The sequence below is a fragment of the Triturus cristatus genome, chromosome 6 (genome assembly GCF_964204655.1).
Source record: "Triturus cristatus chromosome 6, aTriCri1.1, whole genome shotgun sequence".
NCBI classification, from domain to species: Eukaryota; Metazoa; Chordata; class Amphibia; order Caudata; family Salamandridae; genus Triturus; species Triturus cristatus.
Genome location: NC_140589.1, coordinates 187403140 through 187428284, shown reverse-complemented (window position 1 = coordinate 187428284; position 25145 = coordinate 187403140). Strand labels below are relative to the sequence as shown.

The 25145-nt window shown below is 43.6% G+C and overlaps 1 protein-coding gene across 9 annotated transcripts in view; it reads right to left on the bottom strand.

Moving 5' to 3' along the window:
- Positions 1-25145, bottom strand: part of LOC146816608 (cysteine-rich secretory protein 2-like) — a 387915-nt gene that overhangs the window by 10361 nt on the left and 352409 nt on the right. For all 9 annotated transcript variants that reach the window (XM_085610479.1, XM_085610484.1, XM_085610482.1 and 6 more), the window contains one exon: positions 6687-6728. In XM_085610479.1, the coding sequence (XP_085466605.1) occupies positions 6687-6728 (42 nt within the window). The remainder of the gene's footprint in view (positions 1-6686; positions 6729-25145) is intronic.

The following is a 25145-nucleotide window of genomic DNA, read 5'->3' as shown; positions in this document are numbered from 1 at the left end:
ACGTGCGGTTGCGCCGGACGAAGCCCGGACAAAGGGCGGGCCGTCTGTGGTCATCGGGGGCTGAAGGAGGCTGGGCTGAGGCACTCCCCTTGGTCGGTCTATTAACGTTGATGGGGAATAAGGGTGTACTAAGAAGGTAGTGTGATTGCGTTGCGTGACTATCTTCCCTACTGCTTGGATTTCTTTATTGTCACGCTAGGGTATTGCTGCAACCTCCAACCTGATGGGCAAAAGAAAGTTTATTGAAAGTCAAGGGGGAGGAGGGGAAAGTAGCACTCTGTCTAAATTGCGTAAAAGTAAGAAAACTCGATGAGTAGCTAAGCAGCCCGATCCGGAGGGGGCTTTGGAACGTATTGGTTTATTGGTTGGGGAGTGTGAGGCTATTCTGGGGTCTGAGCAGTTAGTGGTGGTAGATGGAGAGGTAGCTGATGTATCCCCAGCTGATCCGGGGTGTGTTAATTCTATTTCATCCCCCACTGTCCCGGCCATGTTCCTCACTAAACCTAAAAGAAGAGCTTGTAGGGGGGCCGGTAGAGCGGGTGTGGGTGATGTCCTGGTCAGAGGGGATGACTTATTACCGAACACTGAAATTGTAATAGGGGATACTGTACCCGCTGTTTTGTGTTCTATTAGGTTCTGCCCCTTGATGAATCAGCCGGGAGAGAACAGTGTGGGAATGGCTGGTCCCTTGATGCCTTCTCCAATAGCTCCCTTAGGTAGTACTGCCAAGATTTATGATAACTCTTTACAAGAACTAATAAAAGTGGTCCACTCGTTGAGGGAGGAAATTGGCTCACTGAAGGCAGTGATAGAGACTTTGTCTATTAAAGTAGGGAAGTGTCCAGCTGATCCTCGTCCTCCCTTTTGCAACCCTAAGGTGATTTCTTCTTCTGCCCCAGTAAATCCATTAGACAGCCAGGTTAATCTCTTGGGGCTCCCCAAATCTAGTGCCCAAGGTAATGCTGCGATAACATGTAGTGATGTGGTAAAGGTGGGTAAAAGTCGTATCTTGGGCTGCCCAATAGGTATCCCTGTGGGTACTGTGCATGAGACAACGAAATGCAAGAGGAGGGTGGGTGTGGGACGGGACCCCGCTACTCATGTTCAAGGAGTTTTGGAGGGTTGGGGAGCTCGTGAGGATTATCCCATGGGTATTACCACTAAATGCTCCAACAAAATATATATGACTAACGTCCCAAAACTGCCATATAATCGTGGCCACGAGAATTCCGACTCGTTGACAAATAAGGCGATTCATTGGTTAAGGTATGTCAGGGGTTGCCGCTCAGTAATTAGAGAGGATATTATTAGAGCTACCAGACCTACCTCACCTAGGGTACCTGTTGATTGCATTGAACTAACCCTAAAAAGTAATGCCCTCGCAGAAAATCTTTTTTGTCTTGGAGTTCAGGTCTAGCTCCCCTGAGGGCTCTTCTATCCAATTAAGAAAATATATTTCGTATGATCTAGGGGGGTCGAAGTGTGATCAACTGAGTGATAGAAAGGAGGATGGATCAACCTTTGAAAGTATTGACTGACTAGGTAGTGTGGCGGCCACAGGTTCCTGGGACCCTAGAGAGGGGTTAATGGATAATGAGCATCAAGTGCCTATGACGGGTGGCCCTTGCATTGGCCCCTGTATTACCCCTGTCCATCAAGTGGATAAAGATTTTAACAACTATCTTTTTACCACTGTCCCAGAGACGAGTTTGGGGTCTGTCTCATCCAATAATAGCCCAACCCCTGAATTCCAAGTTACTATCCCTGGTATCAATTGTTCTCCCTTGGTCGGAGGTTCTTTATTCTCGTGGAATATTGCTGGATTAAATGCTAAACTGTCCATTATGGACTGGGTTGCATTTATTAATAAAAATGATATATGCCTATTCCAGGAGACTTGGCTTTTAGAACCACGTTTTTGCGTGGGCTATTTAATTTGTCATATTCCGGCCATAAAAGGGACCCATGGGCGACCATCTGGGGGTTTAACCATTTGGCTGAGACAAGAACTATGTTTAAATAGCAAGTCTCTCCCTACTGGGAATAGAGATATCCAATTGTTAAGGTTAGAGCTTGGATCTGTAGGCACAATTGAAATATATAATGTGTACGTAAGGGGCTCTAGAGGTGCAAAATCTCCAGTTTTAGACAAATTAATGAGTCTGTTGGATCTTTACTCAGCTGATACCTTTATCATTGTCGCAGGTGATTTTAATGTAACATTTGAACCGCTTGTAGAACCCGAGTGGGATACCCATGACAATGAAGAGTCACATTGGGGCATTCCCCCTCTAGAGTTGCTTCCCATAAAAAGGTGGCCAGAAGTAGTAATATATATTAACTCTCTTTGCATGGAGAAGGGCTTGAGGGCCCTGAATGGTAGGATGCCCAGTGACCGTGAGGGTGTCCATACATTTAACAATGGTCAAATCGATTACATCCTTGCCGATGTGAAATTATGGCACTCTCTTGTCGATATGAAGATATTAGCCCTTCCAGAGAGTGACCATAACCCCCTTTGTTTAACCCATAGGTGGTGGAAGGCAGATTGTGGCCCCTTAGTGGCAAGGGAGACGTGTACTTTAGATGTTGTGCCATCTAACGATATGCGACGGCTGAGGTGGTCCCGCTTAATGGAGAACCCTACTGCCCTGCTAAATATTCTAGCAGAGGTTGACGGTTTGATACATGCAATAGAACAAATTCTTTCTTCCAATGGAGATATGAGGGAAGTAACAATAGTCCACAATAGCTTTTTTGTCTGAAATCTCATTTTGTAAAAAAACGGAAACCCGTTCCAAGAGCTGTTCATCGCCAAGCCAGTTGGTATAATGGGGAATGCAGACAGTCAAGGCTCTTGCTTGGGAAAGCCTTGAAGGAAGGCGATGTAGGCACAGTGCGACTCTGTAGAAAAAACTACAAAAGTAGTATCTCCAGGTCGAAACACCAATGGGATGAACAGAAGTGGCAGGGTCTTCTTGAAGCAAGTGTCCAGAACAACAGTAAACTATTTTGGAGTATAGTTAAGTGGCCTCAAAACAATGTCTCCCAGGGGAGGTGGGTTGAGTATTTTAAACCCCAGTACGCCTCCCTCCCCGAAGCAACTGGAAGTGTTGGGTTGTCCCCGGTGTTCACTTTGGAAGATAATTGTACTAGAGTTGAAGTGGAATTGGCGCTCGCTGGTGTGGCGTCTGGAAAGGCCCCTGGCCCGGATGGGGTTCCAGCGGATGTCTTCCTATATGATAAGGTTAAATGGGGGAGATACATCCAATTGATTGCTAATGCGTTGGCGCAGGGTGCGCCAATTCCTAGTTCATGGAAAGCGGCTGAGATAATCCTGGTTTACAGAAAGGGGGATCGGTCGCTTCCAGAGAACTATAGGCCTATTAGCCTGATCGATGCTATCCAGAAGATTATAGGCAGGCTGATTTTAAATCGTGTTCACTCTTGGATAGCAACAAATAACATCTTGTCCCCATTCCAGGCAGGATTCCGACAGCATATAAGTACTGTTGACCATGTATTCCGCTTTGTTCTCCTCTATTGGAAAATTGTGATTCTGGGCAAGGGGAATCTGTATGCTGTGTTTGTGGACCTAAGGGCTGCCTTTAATCTAGTCCCCCGTCCCAAACTTTGTATGACGTTGAAAGATCTGGGTCTTCACCGTGGACTGTTGTCCTTAATAGAGGGGCTCTACGATGACAACTCTGCTAGAATTAGGTGGGGGGGTCAGGGTATGATGACAGAGGACTTCCCGGTGCAAAGGGGGGTTAGACAAGGCTGTGCAATGGCCCCAACTTTATTTTCACTATACATTAATGATATAGCTGAATGCCTTATAAAAGCGAACACTGACGCCCCTACTCTCGCCGACACAAAAATCCCAATTTTAATGTTCGCGGATGATACGCTTAGCTAATTGCTAAGACACCTTGCGGTCTCCAGCGTACATTAGACATCTTTGAGAATTTCTGTGTGGAACGTGGCCTTGAAGTTAACGTAAAAAAAACCAAGCTCATGGCTTTCAGTCCACACAGATTGTTTAAAAATAAATTTTTATTGTTCAACCAATCCTTAGAGCAAGTACAGGCTTTTAACTATTTAGGGGTCAACATACAAAACAATCTTAAGTGGAAACATCAGAAGGAATTGGCTACCTTAAAACATAGGCAGCTTGCAGGAGCAATATTTGGCGAATTCAAAAAATCTTTAACGAAACCGATTAGACCCGTGCTCCAGGTTTATAGTGCCAAAGCTGTAAGTGCAGCACTCTATGGTGCCGAACTGTGGGGATACGAGAACTTGTCTTCCTTAACCATCTCGGAAAACAAGTTACTACGTAGTAGCACTTCTCTCCCACAGAGCACACCCATAGTTCCCCTAAGACATGACCTGGGAAAGAATCCCATTGCAGATACAGCTAGATTACGTCCCATCCTCTATTGGTGTTGATTGTGGACAACCCCGGCATTAGCCCAGTATGCAGAGGGCTTTCTTGATGTAATGTCCTTGGTTGGTTCCCATAATATTGGATGGTTCAAAGAACTTAGAAGATCTCTTGTGGCTCTGGGAATGAGTGATCTTTGGGAGAATCCCTCGGGTGCCTTTTTCCCATCAAAAACATTGTTGAAGGAGAAATATTGGGAGTTGGTTAACGCTAAGGTATTGTCAGATAGTAACTCCCTTTCTCTATCTGATGGTTTTTTGAACATAAAACCCGCTCCAAGATTAGAATTCTTCTGGGACCTTGTTACGAAAGTACTAGACAGGAAATTATATTTCCAGATGCGGGTGGGATCGCTGCCTATAAGATCATTCACTGCTCGGTGGGACATTAATAGTAATAATCTATGCTCTGTTTGTAAGTCCCACGAAGAAACAATTGCCCATATGTTTTTTGCATGCCCTGCCTATTTGGTTCTAAGGCGTGTTTGGTTGAGACCTATTTGCAAATTATTGGGCACTAGACAAAGTGGTGAAGCAGGAAGAATTCTCCGTACTAGTACTGACCCAGTCATTGTTGTGGCTGTGGCTAAATTCCTGGGGTGGGCATGGATTATAAGAAACCAGAGTATACGCCAGTAATGTGCCAGTTGTGCCAGATGTTTCCCTTCACGATCTACTTCGAAACTGTATAGCTTTGTATGTATTTTAACTTTTGTATACATTTTTATGAGGGCTTTTTTTTTTTTTACTGTATCTGATTTTAAAGTAACCTTGTACATTGTTTTATTTTGGCCTTTTATGCATTGTTAATGTTGTTAATGATTGTGTAAGTCCTGTACTTGTCTTATATTGCTTTTATGACTTTTGTCGAATAAAGCTGTTTTGGATTGGATTGGATGTATCCTCACTCCTATTTCGTTCCTTCTATAATCAACAACCTTAACACATTTCTTATTAGTAATGAATAAAATATGCCCAAGGTAAATTCTAACACCATAGCTGCACTTTTTTCAGATGATGCGATTTTAATCTCTTGGACCCCAATTGCATTAGGAGTGGGATTAATAACTTTGTCTTCTTTATAGGCAATCTTTATCTCCTGTCAGGAATCACGGAAGGTTTCCTCCTCCCTCTGCTTCCGTGGCCTCTATGCTCTCATTACAAACTGAGAAAGCTGTCAATCCTTTGAGTTGGAGTGCTTGTTGGCATCGTAGAAATTCCAACATGGCTGCCAACTTGCTGCAATAGCATATTGCTCTTTAGCAGTCTAGTCTTGCAGTGAATGACAGTTGGTGAGGTGTGCTCAAACATTCCATGGTGCACTTCACCGAAGATTCTTCAGGAGCAGCACCTGTGTCTTGCGTCGAGGAAGTTAGTCAGGGTAGTGGCGTCATTCTCGGGGTTAGTTTCGTCGGTTAAAATCTAAGGTCAGTGTGAAATATTAAAATTTAATTGAGCATTTCTGAATTAGTATTGAATATTCAAAACTCGTCAGGTGATAAGTCTAAATATAATTATCATATACCTGCAGAAACAAAAACTGTGAACAACGATTAATTTACGAAAATCCTCCAGCAGAAGGCTTTTTGAATTAATTAAAAGAAAACTGTGGTTGAAGCATTTGGAAAGAAACGCAGGCGATTACTTTCATTTTCGCCGCGTTTACAAATAATTCACTCAGTGTAAAATAGTTGCATAAACGAAGAGCATTTCAGGCACAGAGTCTTGGTGCCTTTGTTCAGAGGAAGAGATTTAACACACGCAAGAGAATTAATTCATTAACGTCTTGCTTGTCTGACAGGAATTCTTGTTGGCTAAATGTTACAAGTGAGCTTAAAATAAAGGCTTTTCTCGCTCTGACAGAAACACCAGCTGGCAATAATAAAACCATTAAATAGATAAGGTCACGTTTGAAGCAATCTTCTGAAGTTGAGGAAATATTCTTGCTTGCTTCAACATTTCTAAACTTTAAAGACTGTGGATGCTTGCCGGTCCGCTTTAAGTCATAAATACCTTCTCGGTTGGCTAAACCTATAATAACGTGGGGGTCTTTTCTTACATCTGAAAATATTAAACCAAGTTAAGTATAGTTCCAAAAGAAGGCAAGAGAATACTCTGGAACTGTTTACCAATAGACTCCAATTATAAAATACAACTCTATAACTATCCAGTGAGTATACATAGTGAAAAGGAAAAGACGCAATTCACAGATTATGTAAAAAACAACGATGCACACTCACCTTGTCTTCTCATTTTCCATAGAGCAGGGAATACATGGCTTCCTGTGAAGATAGAACAAACATAGAGTTAAACTTCTCTCCAGACACATACAACGAAGTTGAGAAGTAGAAGAGGGGCAAGTCAAAAAACACTTCCTGGTAAGATAAGTTATCTTAGATTTAAAACGCAAGTAAGTTATAGTAGTTTCGCCATTTGATTCATGTCATGTTTGCAGCAGACACTACCAGAGAGGAAGGAGGTTCGTGCTGAACCGCAGTGTTTTGGAGCTGTCTCTTCTTTGTCCCATCCCCTTTCCCCCCTCGGTACTCACTTACTAAGGTGAAATTAAAGAAGCCTGGTGGGGAAAGTTCCGAGAAGGGCATTGGGAGCTAGCGTCATTCTACTCCTGTGTGTTCGCAATAAAAGGACGCCTCTGACATCTCCAGACATATTTTGCTAAAATATTTGATATGGAATGTGGCCCAAAGATCTGCAAGACCAGAGCCATTTCCATCTAGAGAAATACAATTGGGGTGATACATTACTTTCCCTTCTTAGGTTTAACATTTGATTCTTGGAGTTCTTGGTCACAATGTTTTGCAATCTGGTGCTGAAGGTTTGGCCAATGGGTAGGCAGTATGTTTAACTTTGCTCAGAACATAGGCAACAAGCTGACCAAGGTTTTTCTGGATATATATAAACTGAAGCACCCACCAAATCTTAGTTTATGTAGCAGCTACTTGGTGCTACTGTCCACAAATAGCTTCAAGGGGAAGGAAATTTTTTTTTGCAGGAACTCATTGTGCTGCTACACAGCAGTCCCTATATTTTCCTTCACAAGGAGCTGGGTTTAGACTATGTGAAATACCATATAAAATCTGTCCCAAATCTACTATTGGCTATCAGTTTTGTCAAATGCCCCAACTAACAAAGTCATATTGGATGACTGCTTAGCGGTGATTTTAGGTGCACAATTCCTTGATTTCAGTATATTAAACACATAGCAAATATTATAGGTAGACCAGACCTATAATATTTGGAATGTGTTTACCATCAGTGAGAAATCATGGGTGGTCAAAAGTTGCTTTAGAGAGTATATGACTCTTTCCAGAGTCACAATTAAGTTACAAAAACCATCCATAACAGATTGTGTAACTGACCAACTACTGAGGACATGGAATTGCATTTAACACAGATTTCTAACCCCTGGGAAAAACACGTTTACAATAATCTGTTGGGCCTATTAAGGAATGTATTCATTTGAAAAATTTACCAGTTTATTGGATACCTTTGCTGGGTACTGCCTGCTCTGTCGTGTAATTCCTGTATTACCCATACGGGATCTGCACGTTTGGATTGGTGGCAGACTGACTCTGAGCACCCCCACTGAGAATGTTAGCCTTTCTGATTTAGCTAGCTCACAGTGCAACTACAATCTACTCTTATCAGGGAGAAAATAGTTTCTGGCGACCTCAGGACATGACAACCCTGATCCCCCAGGATCATGAAAACAATGTGCTACTTGTCGCTCAGTCACTCATGCTCACTTATTCGGTCTCAGAGAGTTACACAGAAGAAACAGTCGGGCGTGATACAATGGGAATTTATTGCACAGTTGTTCTTCTAGTGTAAAATAGAAGTTCTGCAACATCTGTTAGACAGTAGCAGATATATATGATTAGCAGTATAGTGAAAATAAAAGGATAGTATAGTTCTACCATCTTACAATAATCATGAATGATTACATGAATATAAAATGCATGATAAAAGGGTGCGCGTACTCCTACGATGCCTATCTAGATGTACCTAAGTGTACCCAGCATGTGGGTAGGTGTGACACCAAGAATCCCTCTAAGATTTAGTCTCACCCCATTACCTGAAGTGGGAGAGTGTGGGTCCCCGTCCTGGTCTCGAGTTGGACACCCTGCAAGGGATTTGTTAGGCCACTGTCAGCTGGAGCATCTGCATGCAGGAGCCACAGCCTCTCTGGTCAGTATGTCGGCCTGGAAGACTCTGTGTCCTCCTATAACCCTAGCAAAATATGCTGTATTTATACAGAGAGTATCTAGGGTTTCTTGGTCCCTTGTTTCTTGTATTAGCCATTGGTGGATTTGAGGATGACATATGGGATGAACCTTGTACGTAGATATTATGTAGGTGGTGTAGCCTCTGCCTGGTTTCCAAAAACCTTATGAATATTCATTCATACTGTATGAGTCTATTGATGAAGTTATAGGATGCTATTGTTCAGTGAAAACCCTCCTTCTGCACCCAGGACTAGAACTAGGTGAAGGTTCAATCCTAAATGCTCGTTACTGTGTAGTATAAGGCAGATAATGTTGGTGAACGTGTATGATATTAGGGTAGCTATATGAAACATAACACCCACTCCTCTTTCAAACAATCAACAATGATAAAAATGCTAGTGAACTACTCTTTTTACTAGGTAGCAGAACATAAAACTATCAGTGAGATTCATAAAACATTGTCTTTAAAACCCTTTAAACAATAGTCTAATGGGGGAAGAAAAAATTGTTTTTGAAAGTTAGTATTGCAAAGGTCACTCTAAGCCAAAGTCCTAGTTGAGTTTGTTTATATAAGTCGAACAAGTAAAAGGGTCAGAAGGCCATGCTTTCCCAGCAAAAGTGTTAATTAAAGGAAATGTTCCAAATTTAGTTGAGTTTTCAAACAAAAAGGAAAACAACAAATTATTTCACAGCACATGATGAGCCAATTATAGATTAAGTGTCCTGGCTGGGAGACATAACATCGCCGTTGCTCGCTGTTGCAGAGGACAATCCCGGTAACACCTCGCAGAGCACGTCAATAGAACACAAATGATACCAATAGTTGGTGCAGAGGCAGCTGGTGCTGTAGTCAATACCTGAGTGCTGGTGGAAGAGCTGATGCTCAACCCAGTTGTAGCAAAAGGCACCTGCGGGTTCTTGAGGAATGCAGCCATCAAGATAAGAATACGCTGGGGACATTGCCGAGCATGGGCCATCATGGGTTCCAGCATAGTATTCATGTCCGGTGGCATGGACGATGGAAGTGTCAGACAGATATCTAACACGCATTTTTCTCCGCAAAACACGCATTGAAATACAGGTAAGATGTAGTCCATACAGACTGGTCTAAACAATAGGAACCATGAGGTGCTCAGTTCCTGCAGATGAGGTGTGCCCAGATGTTGTACCATGCGTTCATGGTATTTACGCTCCAGGAGTGCTTTTGCCATCTTGTTGGTGATTGGGCATCCATTGAGTAGCAGAAACATAACAATCAGGATACCTGCTACTGAGAGTAGGATCAGCGGAAGACCTCCAAAAATACTTTCCAATACAGAGTGTATAAAGTTTGGAATAACACCGAGGACTGTCTGAAAAGTGCTTGGAAATTCTGACCCTATAGTCTTAAATAGGTGTACAATACCACTCGTATCAGACACATTAAAGATACGTCCCACCATTTTTGTGAAATGAGCCTGGCAGTTTGTATGTATGAGTGCCTGTATCTCAGCCAAGTTCCTTGCAATTTGAAGATCAAGGGTCTACATGGTGGAGGTTAAGGGCACAGTTTGCTGTAAAAGGCACAACTTTCCAACACTGTAGGATGTCACTACCCCTGGATGTTCTCTTTGTACATAGCGTGGATCTGGCCTATGGATGCTGAACCCTTCGGTGGTACCCAAGAATCTATGCTGACATCTGCTTGTGTCTATGGGCCAAACCAACCATCCTTTCCATTTAGGATCTGATCTATTGTACCGAAAAATGTCATTTACTTCTACCCCTTCTTGTGAAGTTGAATTTTGCCTCCCATCCATCTGTGATGGTGGTGGAAACCGAGGTGTGTTCAGGTCCTCGTTCTTGGCTAGTCCAAGACAGAACGTCTGTTGCAGTGTCATTTAAAAATATAATCTGCTGTGGAATGATACATGCTCTAAATAGCGCTTCTGTTCCCTGGACTTGCCAGTCCCTAGAACCCCAGACTGATTTTAAGTCTATCATGTCCTTCCATAGGTCAAAACCCTATACAGACAATCAGGCGCTAAAGGAAGCAGAGTAAATCTGTTTGGTGTTAGTCAACATAATTTTCTGTACTGATGTGGATGCGATTTTATAATAAAATTACGTCTGGTCAGAAGTGATAAACCCTGAAAAATGTGAGAATTTCTGTGCAAGTGTTTGCGAACTACCTTTTGGTGGTGTAGGGCAATGTTCCCACTGGTGATACCGAAAAACAGTGTAGGAAGGTGGAATCTGACTAATGGTTGCCCCCAACTTTTTGCCTGGTATTTGAGCGGTTTTTGACTAGTCTGGCTGGGATCCTGCTATCCAGGACCCCAGCCTATCTGCTTTCTCCCCAAAACTGATGTAAGTACCCTAGGTACAAACCAATTGGATGCTGAGGATGCCCTGACAGTCCCTTGTAGATGGTACCCTGGGTACCCAGGGCATGGGTCCCTCAGTAGGCCTACCAGGGCTGCAGCACTTATTGTGCCACCCTGGGACAGCCATACAAACTGACACCACCAGACCACTACTGTAGTCTGGGTAAGGTGGTGCTAGCACCCCTTACAGGGATATAGGTACCCTATATCCCACCCCATTACAACACATATACTCTCATAGGTCACCCCTATAGCAGGCCTTGGTAATCCTACAAGGCAGGGTGCTGAGGTATGTGTGAGGGGAGACCCCTACCTGAGTAGGGCCCCTCTGCAACCTTCGTAAAACCATTGCTGGGTTGTTTGTAGTGTAGCCATACCATATACTCTTAACCGCATTATAAGTCTATTGCGATAACGCGATAACTTGAGAATGGCTACACAGAGCCATATCGTGTCTGGTGTCAAACATGTAGGAATCATACCCCCAGTCCAGCTATGGGCATGAGGGCACGATTCCCCCCTGCTAGAGGGGCAATATGGGAAAAGCGGCAGAATTTAGACACCAATTTAAAAGTGCACACGTAGTACAAAATGGCTACTACCCGCCACCCACACGATTCTGGCTGGCTGTTGCTGGGGAAAATCCCAGCCTCGCCAGATGGACAATAGGGCTCCTGTGGCAGGGAGGTGTTAGCATCTCCCCAGACAGGATATGTGGATTGGAACAGGGTGGGTGCACCAAATGTCCTTTCAGAGTTGCACGTAGGCAGCTACAGCGCCTGCATTCTGCATACACCGCTTGGAACCGGTTCAGGGGCATCCTGCCCCTCGCCCAGGCGGGAAACACACAAAGGGGAGAGGGTGTATCCACCCTTTCCCGCCTCACCACTCATTGGTGGACACTACTTTGGACACTCCCATAATCTTGGGGATAAAGGTGAATAACGTGGCCTCAGAGCCTCAGATTAATCTTGAACTTTACAGTCTTGAACCTCGACTTGCTGCTGCCCAGCTGACGGAAGAAATCTCCCTTGGGGTAAAGGAGTTACCCCACTGCTTGGCAGGCAACTGAAACACTGCAAGTGACCCGGTTGGAACCTCGCTGCTGCTAGGGACTTCGACGACTTCCAGCACCCTTGAGGTGGGTTTCGTAAGCATCTCAGAGGCCAGTGATTGTGCACAGCGAACCTGAGCACCGTGAACCGCGTGGGTGCCGAGATTCCCAATACCCCAGGACACCAGCCACCTCTTGCGTTGCACATGACCCTGACAAGTGGGAAGGTTGTGCTTGGGCCCATTATTGAGCCAACCTCCAAGCAGCATTTGTGCCACAGATCAGCGCCCTAACCCCCTCCGGTGGCCCGTGGGCTCCCTTTTACACACTCCATTTTGCTGCCTTCTGCGGTCCCTTGTCTCTCGACTTGTGGGCCCGAGCGGAGGACAATCTCGACATCTAAGAGTTCCCCTGGTTGCTTCAGGTCTGCTCTACAGTCTCTACAAAGGAGACCTCTCACAGACCTCGTGGGTCTGCACCAGTAGCTGATTTGTTCATCTTGCGTGGGTTGCGGTTGCCAAGGCTTAGTGGATCCAATCCGGACACTAACACCGCAGCGACCCTCATCCAATGTGGTACAGTCGCCCTCCAGAAGCTGGCCTTCCTTGAAGCCTCCCGGAGCCCGTGGCTGAAGATCCAAGCTACACCTCTTTCCACTTGAAGCACCCGACATTGAAGGGCTCTTTGCTTTGAGTTCCCTGGTCACTGTGCCGTGACCCAGACTCTGTCCCCTCTGCTTTCAGGTTCTTCTCTACAACTTCTACAACCTCAATCTTCACGGCATCATCGACGCTTTTGGCTAGCAGCACTTTTGAACATTTTCCCATTGAAAATCAGCCCGCGACCCGACATCGAAAACGACCTATGCACCTGGCTTCCCTGGGGCAGGTAACAGTGGTACCTTGGTACTCTCGTGGTAGTGGGCTCCTCAAAAGCTTAACTCTAAAGTTTTAACTTTTAACTCCTGCTAGAAGTGTCTTTAATCTGTGTAAATCAAACCGCGACATTCTCCATAGGCTTTAATAGAGATCCCGATAGCAGCTATTTCCACTGCACGCGCCTCCCGTGGGTGCCCTTCCTCATAACCTGGGGTGGATTCTTAAGGGGCCAGCGATCCTAAATGCCCTAGGCATTGTCTGTAGAATTGTTGTGGTTCTTATACCACTTTTTTAAAATATGGTTTGGTCCCCCCTGGGGCCCTGTGATTCCAGTGCTATTTATTGTGTTTATAAATGCTTGTTTGAATTGTAACTTTGCCACTAGCCTCATAAAGAGACTGTGGGATTCTGTCTAGAATAAATACATATATTTTATATATATACCTGTGTGGGCTACTCTTTCATTTGGTCATTCAAGAGGTTATCTATGGTAAAACAATAAGCTTAACACTCCTTCAAGACTTAGCCTGAAGGCTGCTCTCCACAGCTACCACTAGGATAGCTTTCTTTAAAGGTTGTCTTAAACCTATCATCAATAAGAGTCGAATTGGACTGGTACAAGGTGTCCCCTATAACTAGGAGATAGCATATGCCAGACCAACTTCTCACAAACAGTTCTTGGTGTGTTGGATTTGAAAATTCCCATTCCTGCAATGCACGTGTTTCATGCTATATTAGGTTAGCAGTGCGTGGCTAAATAGACATCATTCCCATCCACGTTATATAACCTGCTGTGTTATCCACATAATATGCAGGCTTCAGTTAGCAAGTGTGACTCCATTTTGTATTTCGTAATTCCTATAAGGCTGCTTAGACTGGGCTCAAGTTAGGCCTTGTTTCTCCTATTGCTTGCCTCAGCAGAACACTGTATTTCGTTATTATTTTTCTCTGTTGCTCAAGGCTGTTTTCTAACCTGCTAATGAATAGGCCGTTTTGCCCTGACAATGCTTATCTGAATGTGTAGCTTCTGCTCTCACGTTAGGAGATGCTGAGACCCAGCACTGTGGCCTTGGAGTCCTGATAGCAGGTTCCCAACTGGCAGGTGTGAACTCATCCTACTGTGCCTCTTTGTTCATGTTCGGCTCAGGCCGGTAGTTTTCCATTATGGGCATTTTGGGAAGGCATAGCAAGTGATTGTGAGTAACCCGCGTGGCCCTAGAGGGCCCCGTCCTTCAGGTGTTATAGATTTGTGCAAGAAATGTTGACCATAATGTTGTTACAGTACAAAGTGTCATAGTCTGAAATACTTTCTAGCATTTCAGTGTTTGGAAATGCGGCAGACATAACAGACATGTTATTATCAGTTTCAGAGCACTAAACATCAGAAAATGTACTAGAGGTAATAGTATCACTCAATAAAATTTTAATTACATGAGAAGTTCAGTTGGACCGAATATATCGAAATCAACCTTGTCTCAAACTATATCGTCCGGTATAGGAAATGCTGTAATTTTCACTGATGACAAGTTTCTTTGTTCACGATGAGAAGATTTATGTGGCTTCAGAATCCAATTTACTTTTTTGGCTGCAGGTCTTTGTTGAAGGTATCATCCATTAATAAGCATGCTAAAAGTTATAACTAAGCTTAGCCAGTAAAGAAAAACAGTATCCCAATGATTACCCAGAGTTCTACCCAAGGCGATACCGGGTAAGTCTTTTTGAGAAAGTTCAGAAAGTCTGTAATCTGCTGCTTGTGTGTTTGTTGGGCTGTCATTGTTTCTGGTTCACTTGGATCCAAGGAAAACGTATCAAAGTTTATGAAGCAGCCAGAAGCAGTTTGATCAATTGCAGGAATTGCATCGGGATTTGTTGAAATCGTAGTTTTCTCTTGTCGAGGCATGTTGACGTAAACATCAGTATTTGGTCTTATTGCAACTTGTGTGGTATTTAGAGATTGATTTTGAAGGTGAACTTCGGGTTCAAAGGGAATGAGTTCAATAGCGTGGTTGCATAGTCCTTCTTTCCATTCAGGAGGCTCTTCGACCGTGATGAGTCTTTCAGTTTAAACTTCTTGAATTGTAGCGAGAGGAGGGAGTCTGCTACAGCAGAGTCCACAAAGCCTACTGTTCAGTATTGGCCACATAGTGTGGTTTGATTAAGTCGATTGAGATAAATCGTTTCTCCTTTTTTCCGGCAGGGGGCGGTAGAAGTACAGTTCTTGTTCCTTGAATTGCTAGGACAGGTACAGGCTTACTGTATGATGGTCCAAATTCTTATTTATCCGCTATTTTTTCTCTGACAAGATCCCCCACTTTTGGGATCCAGTCAGGTCTTGCAGTGAATGGTTTGACTTCCCCAGTGGTGGTCTGTTTCAGGTGGATGTTTGTTGTGTCCTGGATTCATTTAGATCCTGTAAAACAGCCAAACGATCATGGATATCAAATGGTTTCTCATCCGCCACTGTGCCTTCACAATCAAGATCAGGTACCCACATTCTTGTCCCAAAAAAAGACCTCATATGGAGTGACACCCCCAGAGAACTTCTTGGCTGGTTATTGAGAGTTCGCTGTACCCCATATATATGATTGACCCAACTACCTGTAGGCCCCATCTGATTATAAAGGGGCGCAGTGGTCCAGATACACACAAGCAAAAGTTTGTCTAATTTTAATAACAGTGTCTGTGCCGGGCAAGTTATGATGGAGCCTTTCATCTGCTTGCAGATGTCACATTTCAAGACATAGAGGGTCATTAGGATGGCGGGCACACTTTGTCCGCCCGCCATCCTCTCGGAGACTGGGACCGCCTGCCATCGGTGCAGGGGTCCTGTTGCAGACATTAGGATGCGCCCGCCACACTGGCGGGCACATCCTGCATACTTGACATTATGGTGGGCGGTGCTCTCAGCACGGCCCGCTACAATGCCAAGAAGGCATGTCGTGCAGTTCCATGCACAACATGGCATGTTGTGCATGGAACTGCGGGGGGTACCTATCCATGTGCACCCCCCACCCCCCAGGATCCCTGGGGGCCCCTTACGGGCCCCCAATGGCAAAAACCGCCTGCCTGCATACTAATATGGATGGCGGTGTCTACCAGACACCGCCACCATATAAAATGCTTTTCCGCCCGGTAGGCAATCAGGCGGATTGCCTACCGGTGGAAAAGGTCGCATGCGGGATGGAAAGTTCCACCCAAGTTGCACCAAAACGCAATCTCTAGAAGACTGCACAGAACAGTTTGCAGAATTAAAAGCGCTGATACTGGCAATTGTAAACACGGATCGAGACTTCCCCACACTAATTGTGTGCAATTTGTTTTACTGTGTGCAGTCTTACAATGAATACTTGCAATACTAGGTTTAAAACTGATTCAAAGACACAAAAGGTGGCACAATTAAGCATAAAATGTACCATCTTGCAATAATCTTTAATGCCTACATGAATATAACATGCATGATAAAAGTGTGCGCGTACTCCTACCATGCCTATCTAGGTGTAGCCTCTTTCTGGTTTCCAAGAACCCTTATGAATATTCATTCATACTGTATGAGTCTATTGATGAAGTTATAGGACGCTATTGTTCAGTGAAAACCCTCCTTCTGTGCCTGGGACTAGAACTAGGTAAAGGTTGAATCCTAAACGCTTGTTACTGTGCAATATAAGAGAGATAATGTAGGTGAAGGTATATGATATTACCTGGGCCTATATTAAGGTACCTATATGAAACATAACAGCTCTTAGGAATTATAGATTTTATTATTGTGAGCCTAGAATTTACTTTTTAAGAATACGTCACAACTTACAAGTTTGCTGATTGGTGGGCTGTTTTTTAGAGTCTGCAATCAGATGGTGTAGGTCAATATTGTTTTAAATGTGCCAAGGTTAACCAAAGGATTTCTAAAGTTTTCTTCTATCTTGACTGAATTTGTACGTTCTTCTTTTAAGATTATTTTCCAATAATCTAATAAAAGTTGACTTGACTTGAACTGAACTGACGTGCTCTGTTTTACCTCTTAGACTCATAGAGAATATAAATCCCTTACTAAAAAAACACACCATCTCAGGCTAACATTGCCATAAATGTGAGTTACACATGAGCCTACATATAAGTGGAAAGTTCATGATCTAACTAACAGACATCAACCTTCATAACTTCACCTCATTGTTTGATATCTGGGACTAAACACCACCACCACGACTAGGAATCTTATTAAGGTGCCTATCACCTCTACAGAAAACACTTTGTCTCACTCTCTTTCATTTCCATATTTCATCATTGTCACAAAAAAATACCCTTGGGAATGAAGACAGCCAGCATAATTCAAGCTAGCCTGTAACAATGCTACTCTCACGCTGAGACAGAATTAAATATTGTTAAAGATCAAATCTCTGTTGCCACCATCACTTCCTAATAGAAATTCGCCCAGAAAAACAACTTACAAGTCCAGTCCGCTTACACTAAAACAGCAGCACACATTCTGACTCTCCAGTGAAGGCCTAAGCTACTCGTAGGCATAATTCACATGAGTGTTGTTACTGCTGGCCTCATACTTTATTACAACCACTCACTATTGACCAGAATTAAAATCTCATATTTATTCTCCCAAACAAACTGCTGGTTATTAATGTGAAGCATATGAGATAATAAAAGGTCTGCAAAAGACAGTTTCTTTCTCTTTCTTCCCCAAGCCCTCCCTACACATGGATTACTTCCTTGAACCCCATTGCACCACACTCAGCACAATAACCCCTGAAAAGCCCCATCCTCTGGAGCATTCCTAAAAACAGACGTTCCTTACAATGCCCATCAGAAGTCACAGCACATTCTATTTCTACAATCTCCAAAATTAGACATCCTCAACACAAACCAAAATCAATCTACTCAAGAAACCTAAAATGGGTAATCACCTCTCTACTTAGTGAGTCATCTCTTAAATATCAAATGAAGGCTGCCATTCCAAACTCTAATGTGACTGATGCCCTTATCTAAGGCTATGACTATGATACTTTTCCACTCAAGGAAACCTGGTTCTGTTCATCCTTAGTAACATTATTGGATCTTATCATACTACAAGGATGCATTATCTATCACAGCAGAGCAGAAAACTTGTGTAGTGTTTGACCTGCTACACAAGATATTCCTTAGATACAAACAGATAAGATCAATAGACCCCTCTATTCATCACATTAGTGATTACAAATTATTTTTTTTAACAATTGAGGTTAAATATGTAATACTCTCTCCTGGCTGGAAAAATAAGTAATTCAATCCATACTTTTCTTAATTGTAGCACTGATCAACTCATCTACACTAGTGATCACATTTTCTTGGGGAATTTCAAACTCCATTTCCAAAACGGCTAAGACACCCGCACATCCCTCCTCAAATCCTTTTTGTCGGACATTAACCTACTACTGCATTCTACCTACGCTGTCCCATTAATGGCTCTATTTTGAAACTCATTTTCATAAAGAAAAAACAAATGCAAATCTCCAACTTTATTCCTTTCAGAATACTGCCCTTAACAGATATCCCCATCATAAATCACATGGCTACAGTTAGAGACATCAAACAAAGTAACACATCACCCCTAGACTCCTTTCCTCTCTATCTAAAACTACAAGGAGCTATATGGTGACCTCCTGCAAAAGAGCAGAGCAGTAAAATAATGAGAGCGTACGTATTATAGACAATCAAGTCCCCCCACTTCCAAATGGAATGGATCCAAGAAAACCTAGAGTTGGTACAAAGGTGATCTAACTACCCTATGTTCAAATATAACAACACAGTCTCTGCCTTATCTAATAAAATCTTGGCATGCAAGGAGGTCAATGGCCAAGTAGCCACCCTGTTGGATAATCTGGATTATTTGCACTATTGTTTGGATGCTATATAGTGCAACTGTGCTAAGGCCTGATGTTTTGGGCCTCTTTGTTCTATGCTAGCTTGATGGGCTCTGACATTTACAGCTAGAAAGGGGATAGTTTTCAGTCAACTCTCTGGGTTGCAGGTTTCTCAGTAAAACACAGTTGTTAACTTGACTTGGTGACCCCTTCAGCACCCAAGCCTATCACCATTTTGGCAGTAATACCTTCCATCTCCCAGGACGAGCTTCTGACATTGAGCACTAAGGTCAAATCGGGTTCCCCTCGGGACCCCATGAGGCCGGCCCAATTTAGAGACTGTCTACCTATACTTCTTACGCCCTTATGGCAGACGATTAACTCCTCTTTCAGCATGGCAGTGGTCCCTATGGCATGGAAGCAGGCAAAGGTGCTCCCCCTTCTGAAAAAACCCTCACTGGACCCCACCAAGCCGGAATTTTTTTGACCTATTTCTCTTCTGCCTTGGGTTGCAAAAATCGCGGAGGCCCACGCCAATAGAGTCCTCGCTCACTTTTTTTCGAACAACAGCAGGATCCTAGACCACTCCCAGAATGGTTTCCGCCGGTCATAGCACTGAGACAGCGCTATTAGCAGTGAGTGAACATCTGCGGACCATTCTGGATGAGGGTCAAATGGCGGCGCTGATATTACTTGACCTGAGCGCCGCGTTTGACACGGTCTCCCATCAGATCCTCCTGCGCCGTTTAGAGGAAGCAGGGGTAGTCGGCATGGCACTGAATTGATTCCGGTCCTTTTTGTCCGACAGATCTTTTCAGGTCTCTGTCCCTCCCTTCCTCTTTTACGTCCATTCCATCAAGCAGGGGGTCCCCCAGGGCTCGACGTTAAGCCCGGTTCTATTTAATCTCTATGTCCTACCCTGGCAGAAGTCGCGCGGGACCACGGTTTGACCATGGTCTCCTATGCTGATGACACCCAGCTGGTGGTGGCCCTTTCTGATGACCAGTCTCGGGATGCCATTCAGTTCCGGAATGGTCTAGAGGCGGTCGCATGCTGGATGACCACGAACTGCCTCCAGCTTAACGCTAATAAGTCTAAAGTGTTGTTGGTGGGGAAGGACAAGGGGCTTTGGAGTACGCAGTGGTGGCCAGTATCCTTGGGCTGTGCCCCAACCCCTAAGTTGATGGTGAAGAATCTAGGGATCTGGCTTGACTCCACTCTTGGATTTCAAGATCATACTAAAAAGATCGCTGGCACCTGCTTTGGACTCCTACGGGGTCTGAGGCCTATATTAGGGTTTTCTGACCCAGCCACACGTCAGCTGATAGTCCAGGCGACTATTTTGTCGAGACTTGACTATGCCAACTCCTTACTGTTAGGTGCCAATAAGGCGGAAGTGAACCGCCTTCAATGAGTCCAGAATGCAGCCGCCCGAGTTCTGCTCAGACTCCCCAGAACATGTTATGCGTCGTGCACTCTACGCCGCCTTCACTGGCTTCCGATCTCCAAGAGGATCAAATTTAAGACACTGTGTTTAGCCTTTAAAATTGTAAAACTCTCCACCCCTGAGATCCTATCCAATTTGCTGGTCCCCTATGTCCCCACCCGCCAGCTACGCACTGCTGAGCAAATTCTGGCTACTGTTCCCCGAGTGAAACGCACCAGGGCTGGGAGCAGGTCCTTCCGCTATCTGGCCACTAAGTTATGGAACTCCCTCCCTGTGCAGATTCGTCATTTAGACTGCCTGTCATCCTTCTGCAAAGCCATCAAAACCCACCTGTTTCCTACAGTCCAGCCCTGGCTCTCTTCGGACACTGCTATCAGCGCCGGGACGCCCCTTCGCTGGGGCAGCTGTGCGCTATAAAAGAGGATATAACATAACATATGCGGCATACCACTTTACTGAGGATTTATAGGTACATTAAACATGCCAATCAGGTCTAACCCAATTTTGCCATGTTTTAAGGAGTGAGCACAAACACTTAAGTACTGGTTAGCAGTGGTAAGTTGCAGTCCTTAGACCAACAACAACTAATTCAGAAAAATAAGAGGGTGAAGGCAAAATATTTTGGGCTAACCCTGCAGAAAGGGTCAGGTCATAAATTCACCCTTCCATCATTTTTATCTCCTGCTCATCCCTCCAAAAAAGAGGAGTGGCAGCACAGACTAGGCCCCCAAGAGTGCAGTCTCCTACATAAACCACATGTACTAGAACACAGTGGATGACCAGGTCATGTATTAAGATCTGCTATGTTTGGCCATTCCACATGGCTGCTAAAATTATACTCATCAGTGGCATTGCTGGTGGCTGATATCTGCTAGGTTACCTCATGGTCATCTTTGCATACTTTTGGAAATGTTTCTGCCTCGTAGCTCAGGCATGCAGTGATAGATAAATGACCAGGGCTGTGTTGCATCTCCTCCATAATTAATCAGCACTATTCTATCTCGCGTCCTGGAGCCTGTTGCTAAACTCATTTTTAAGCTGCACAGTCAGCAGTGATATGTATTCATCAGAAGAAAATCTTACTTACTACCAATAAATATATTCGCGGTGTAAACATAATCTTCCTTCAGATTCATCACTGCTTTCCCTTCTTCTCTGCTGAGTTAGTGCTATGATTAATCAGTTCTCAAAGTATCCAAACTCTACAGTCACAGTTGTTGAGACTCTCTTAGTGCCTATCAAGACGCATTGCTGAGATACAGAAAAAGTATTAGAACAGTGTTTCCCACAATGTAGCTGTTTATGTGCTGCTTTTTGTGGGTTGTGAAAGTTCTAGTAATAAATACAGATGTTTTTCAATTATGTATTTATCTTGTCACATTTGCTGTGCTTCAAAGACAGAGGTCAAATGTCAGGCTTTGTCCTCTGATAAAGTGCTGTTTATGTTTTTTAACATGGGGCTGGGGGGTTACAAATTCCTCTAAATTTGCAGTCAGAGAAAAAAACTAAGTAAAGTGAATTATGGGACAATCCTGTGTACAATATTGTTTTATCAGTAAAACGGTATGTTGGTGCAAATCTAATGACCATTTTAAGGCAAAATGTGTTGTCTGTAAATGATAGCGAGCTACCACAATGTGCTTTAGTTACATTAAAAAATCTGCCACCCCATGCCCGTTAAAGCTCGGTGGTTTCCCAAATGTGTTGTTCTAAAAAGTGGGTGATGGTTGTAAAACGTTTGGGAAGCACTTTATTAGAAACTGACATCAGCACATAGGTTGGTGTCTGAAATATGCCTATGTGATTGTAATGGAGAGAGAATGCAAGTGAAAAGATTTCCAGACAATTTTAATTCCTGGAAGGATAGTTATAAAATGAAAAATTAACAAGAATATTTAGCCACCAGAAGTATTGTTACCAAGGGTAAGGAACTTTTCTCTGAAGAATACTATCCAATAATATTGTTTAAATGTGGTTGGGCTCCAAACTATAGATTAAGGCTTGTAAATAACCAGAAATCTTTCCACAATACATTATCAAGACATGCACAAATGAGAAAGCAGTGCCTTAGCAAAAAAGAACATTAGACCCAAAGCCATCATATGACAAGAATCATATCTAAGATGCATGTTCAACTACTGCATTAGATGAATATGTAGGCTAATACACATCCTTTATTACAATATAGAGATAGCTTATCGCCAACCTTTAGAAACTGCACTATTTAGAGACAAATAATGCTTCAACTCTTCCAAGTCAAAAACAAATCTAAAAAATCAATGATCATCATAGCACCCCATAATCCATTTAAGTGGTGTATCCTTCAACACTAAGTTAATACAATCAATTCTTCATCACATTTTCAACAAGGAACGAAGGACTGGGCACCGAAGTTTCATCCTAGGATGAAGAAGTTAATTAAATAAAATGTATATTGAAGAATAGAGATTAATTAGCAGTGACTTAATGACCCGAAAGTTCTGGAGCTCTACTTCTTGGGAAGCTGAGTACCTTTGCCATTAAGCCCATCCTTAAAGTGTCCACTTATTACTCTCAATGCTACATGGTACTCAGTATGTATCAACATATAGGGGTGTGCCCTAATGATCCCACTATACCTGGGCCTGAAAAAAATTAAAAATAAATATGTTATATTGTGGGAAAAGATCATAAATAAGTTAGTACCTCAATGAATACTTCAATTAATCACTGGTATATAGGTGATTTTAAAGTACATGATTTATTTTACTCATTGGTGGGATAATAATCTATTGATACTGGTACCTGGATTGTGCATTTAAAATTAAAATTAAACTGGAGGAGCAAGATGGCGCGCGAGTAAGACGCCGGCTACCTGCTGCTCCCCTGACCTGTGTCCCATTGAGCGTTGATCCGAAGTATGCTAGCGGGTTTCTGCTTCAGAGGGCAGTCTCTGCTGGGCGTATCCAGAGTGAACTTGTGCAGCAAACAAGGCTGACTGCTTCGCACTATGGCAACCGCAGTGGTGGAAATAATCCACAGCTTCTTCATGTTCTCTCCCTTGTTCTCTGTTCCTGCAACCCCCCAAGAACATGGAATGCCTGGCCGTGGAACAAGGTGACTGACATCGGCCAACCTGTCAGCTGCACCCACCGTACCCACCCCCTCGACTGCCCGCTGTGAACCCGGTAAGGAGGCGAGGAGGGGGGAAAGCTGAAGAAAGCATTGGCAAGGGCAAAGTGAAATGTGACAAAAATGATAATGGACACAACAGAGTCAAATGGCCTGGGAAAACAGGTATACTTGGGGACTCCGTGGTAACACAACCATTGACTGCAACATTAAGCTGGCATTAAGGCCCCAGTACTGGTAATGGTGGGCCTAGTCTCACTCCAGGGATATGCACAGAGGAGTGGGGATGAATCTGTTCTTCTACCCGCCACCCCCGGATCCTGGTTAATGTGGATGCAGCTTTGAGGGGCACAATTCAAACCCCAGAAAGTCGGTTTCAGCCAAATGGGGATAGTACCTGTCCAAATTCTAAGAAGGACTCACAGATTGAGGATCTAGGCTTGACTCCTGGTAATGCTGCGACCCAGTTTAAGGTGGATGCAGCTTTGAGGGGCACAATTCAACCCCCAGAAAGCTGGGTGGCACCAAATGTGACAAGAACCTTTCCAAAACATAAGGAGGATGTGCAGAGTGAGGATTTTGGCTTGATTCCTTTGCATGGACTAATTCAGGAACAACATTGACAGGAGCAAAGAGTCGGAATTTAGATACATCAGAGTTTTAAACCATGGCCAGGTCTCCCGATATTGAGGAGAATTTATTTTCTTTGACTGATGACTCAGACCTTTTAAATCTGTGTAATATTGCTTCATCCTCAACTGATGAGTCGGCTTCTACTCTTCCTGTAGTGATGCCCCTGATAATTTGGCATGTCTAACACAGCGTAAAATATCGGGGTGGGGGATAAAAAAAGAAAAATGGAAGGAAGAGTTTTGGAGAGGATGCTGATGGGAGCAAGGGGGGACCTCACTGGAGAATCTGTGATGGGAGTATTCAGCAACCCAACTGGTATATCCTGCAGAAAAGCAAGGGGAGATGTCAAATACAAACATCGGACCCTCTGGGTGTGTGTAACTCGGTTCATCAACAGTAGAATCAATCCTGGCTGTAATACTCCAATCTATAAAACAACTGCAGGAGGAAACACGGAGTTCTAGTCATCGTGCATGGCTGGCTACAAAAAAACTATACAAAACAATTAAGAAAGTAAATAAAACATGCTCGGACATTGCTCGGACATTGCTGGAAGAATCACCATGGTGGAGGAATGGACAGAGTGTTTATAGACTGAAATGAATGCTCCCTAAAACACAGAAATCCTCTCAGGAAACAGTTATGGCGGATGTACTCTGGAAACTCAAAGATCAAGAGAATAGACAACAAAGGCGAAGGGGCAGGACTCAAGAGCTTATATGATCAATTTACTGAAAGGAACCTTCCCAGAAAAAAACAAATGGAAGTGGGATGTGGAAATCCAACGGGCCTATAGATTTCCACTGATAAGGAAGAAGCCACTGCCTAATGATCTGGAGAGACCTCGGGCCAAGTTGTTTTTTGGGGGAATTTCTTGTTACATCAAGAAATATACCATCTAGCTCGCCCCAATGCTAAGAGAGAGTTTGAGGTTTTAGCTTTCTTCATTAGACCTGATTATGCACAAGCCACGGTGGAGAGGCGATGACAGCTATGGCAACTTTTTAACCCTTTCCAGACATTAAGGGCTGAAGTATTTCTTCAGAACCCTACCCAGTTAAAAGTCATTTATAAGGACTAGACTCGTAGCTTTACATCTGAGATTCAGGCCCAGGAA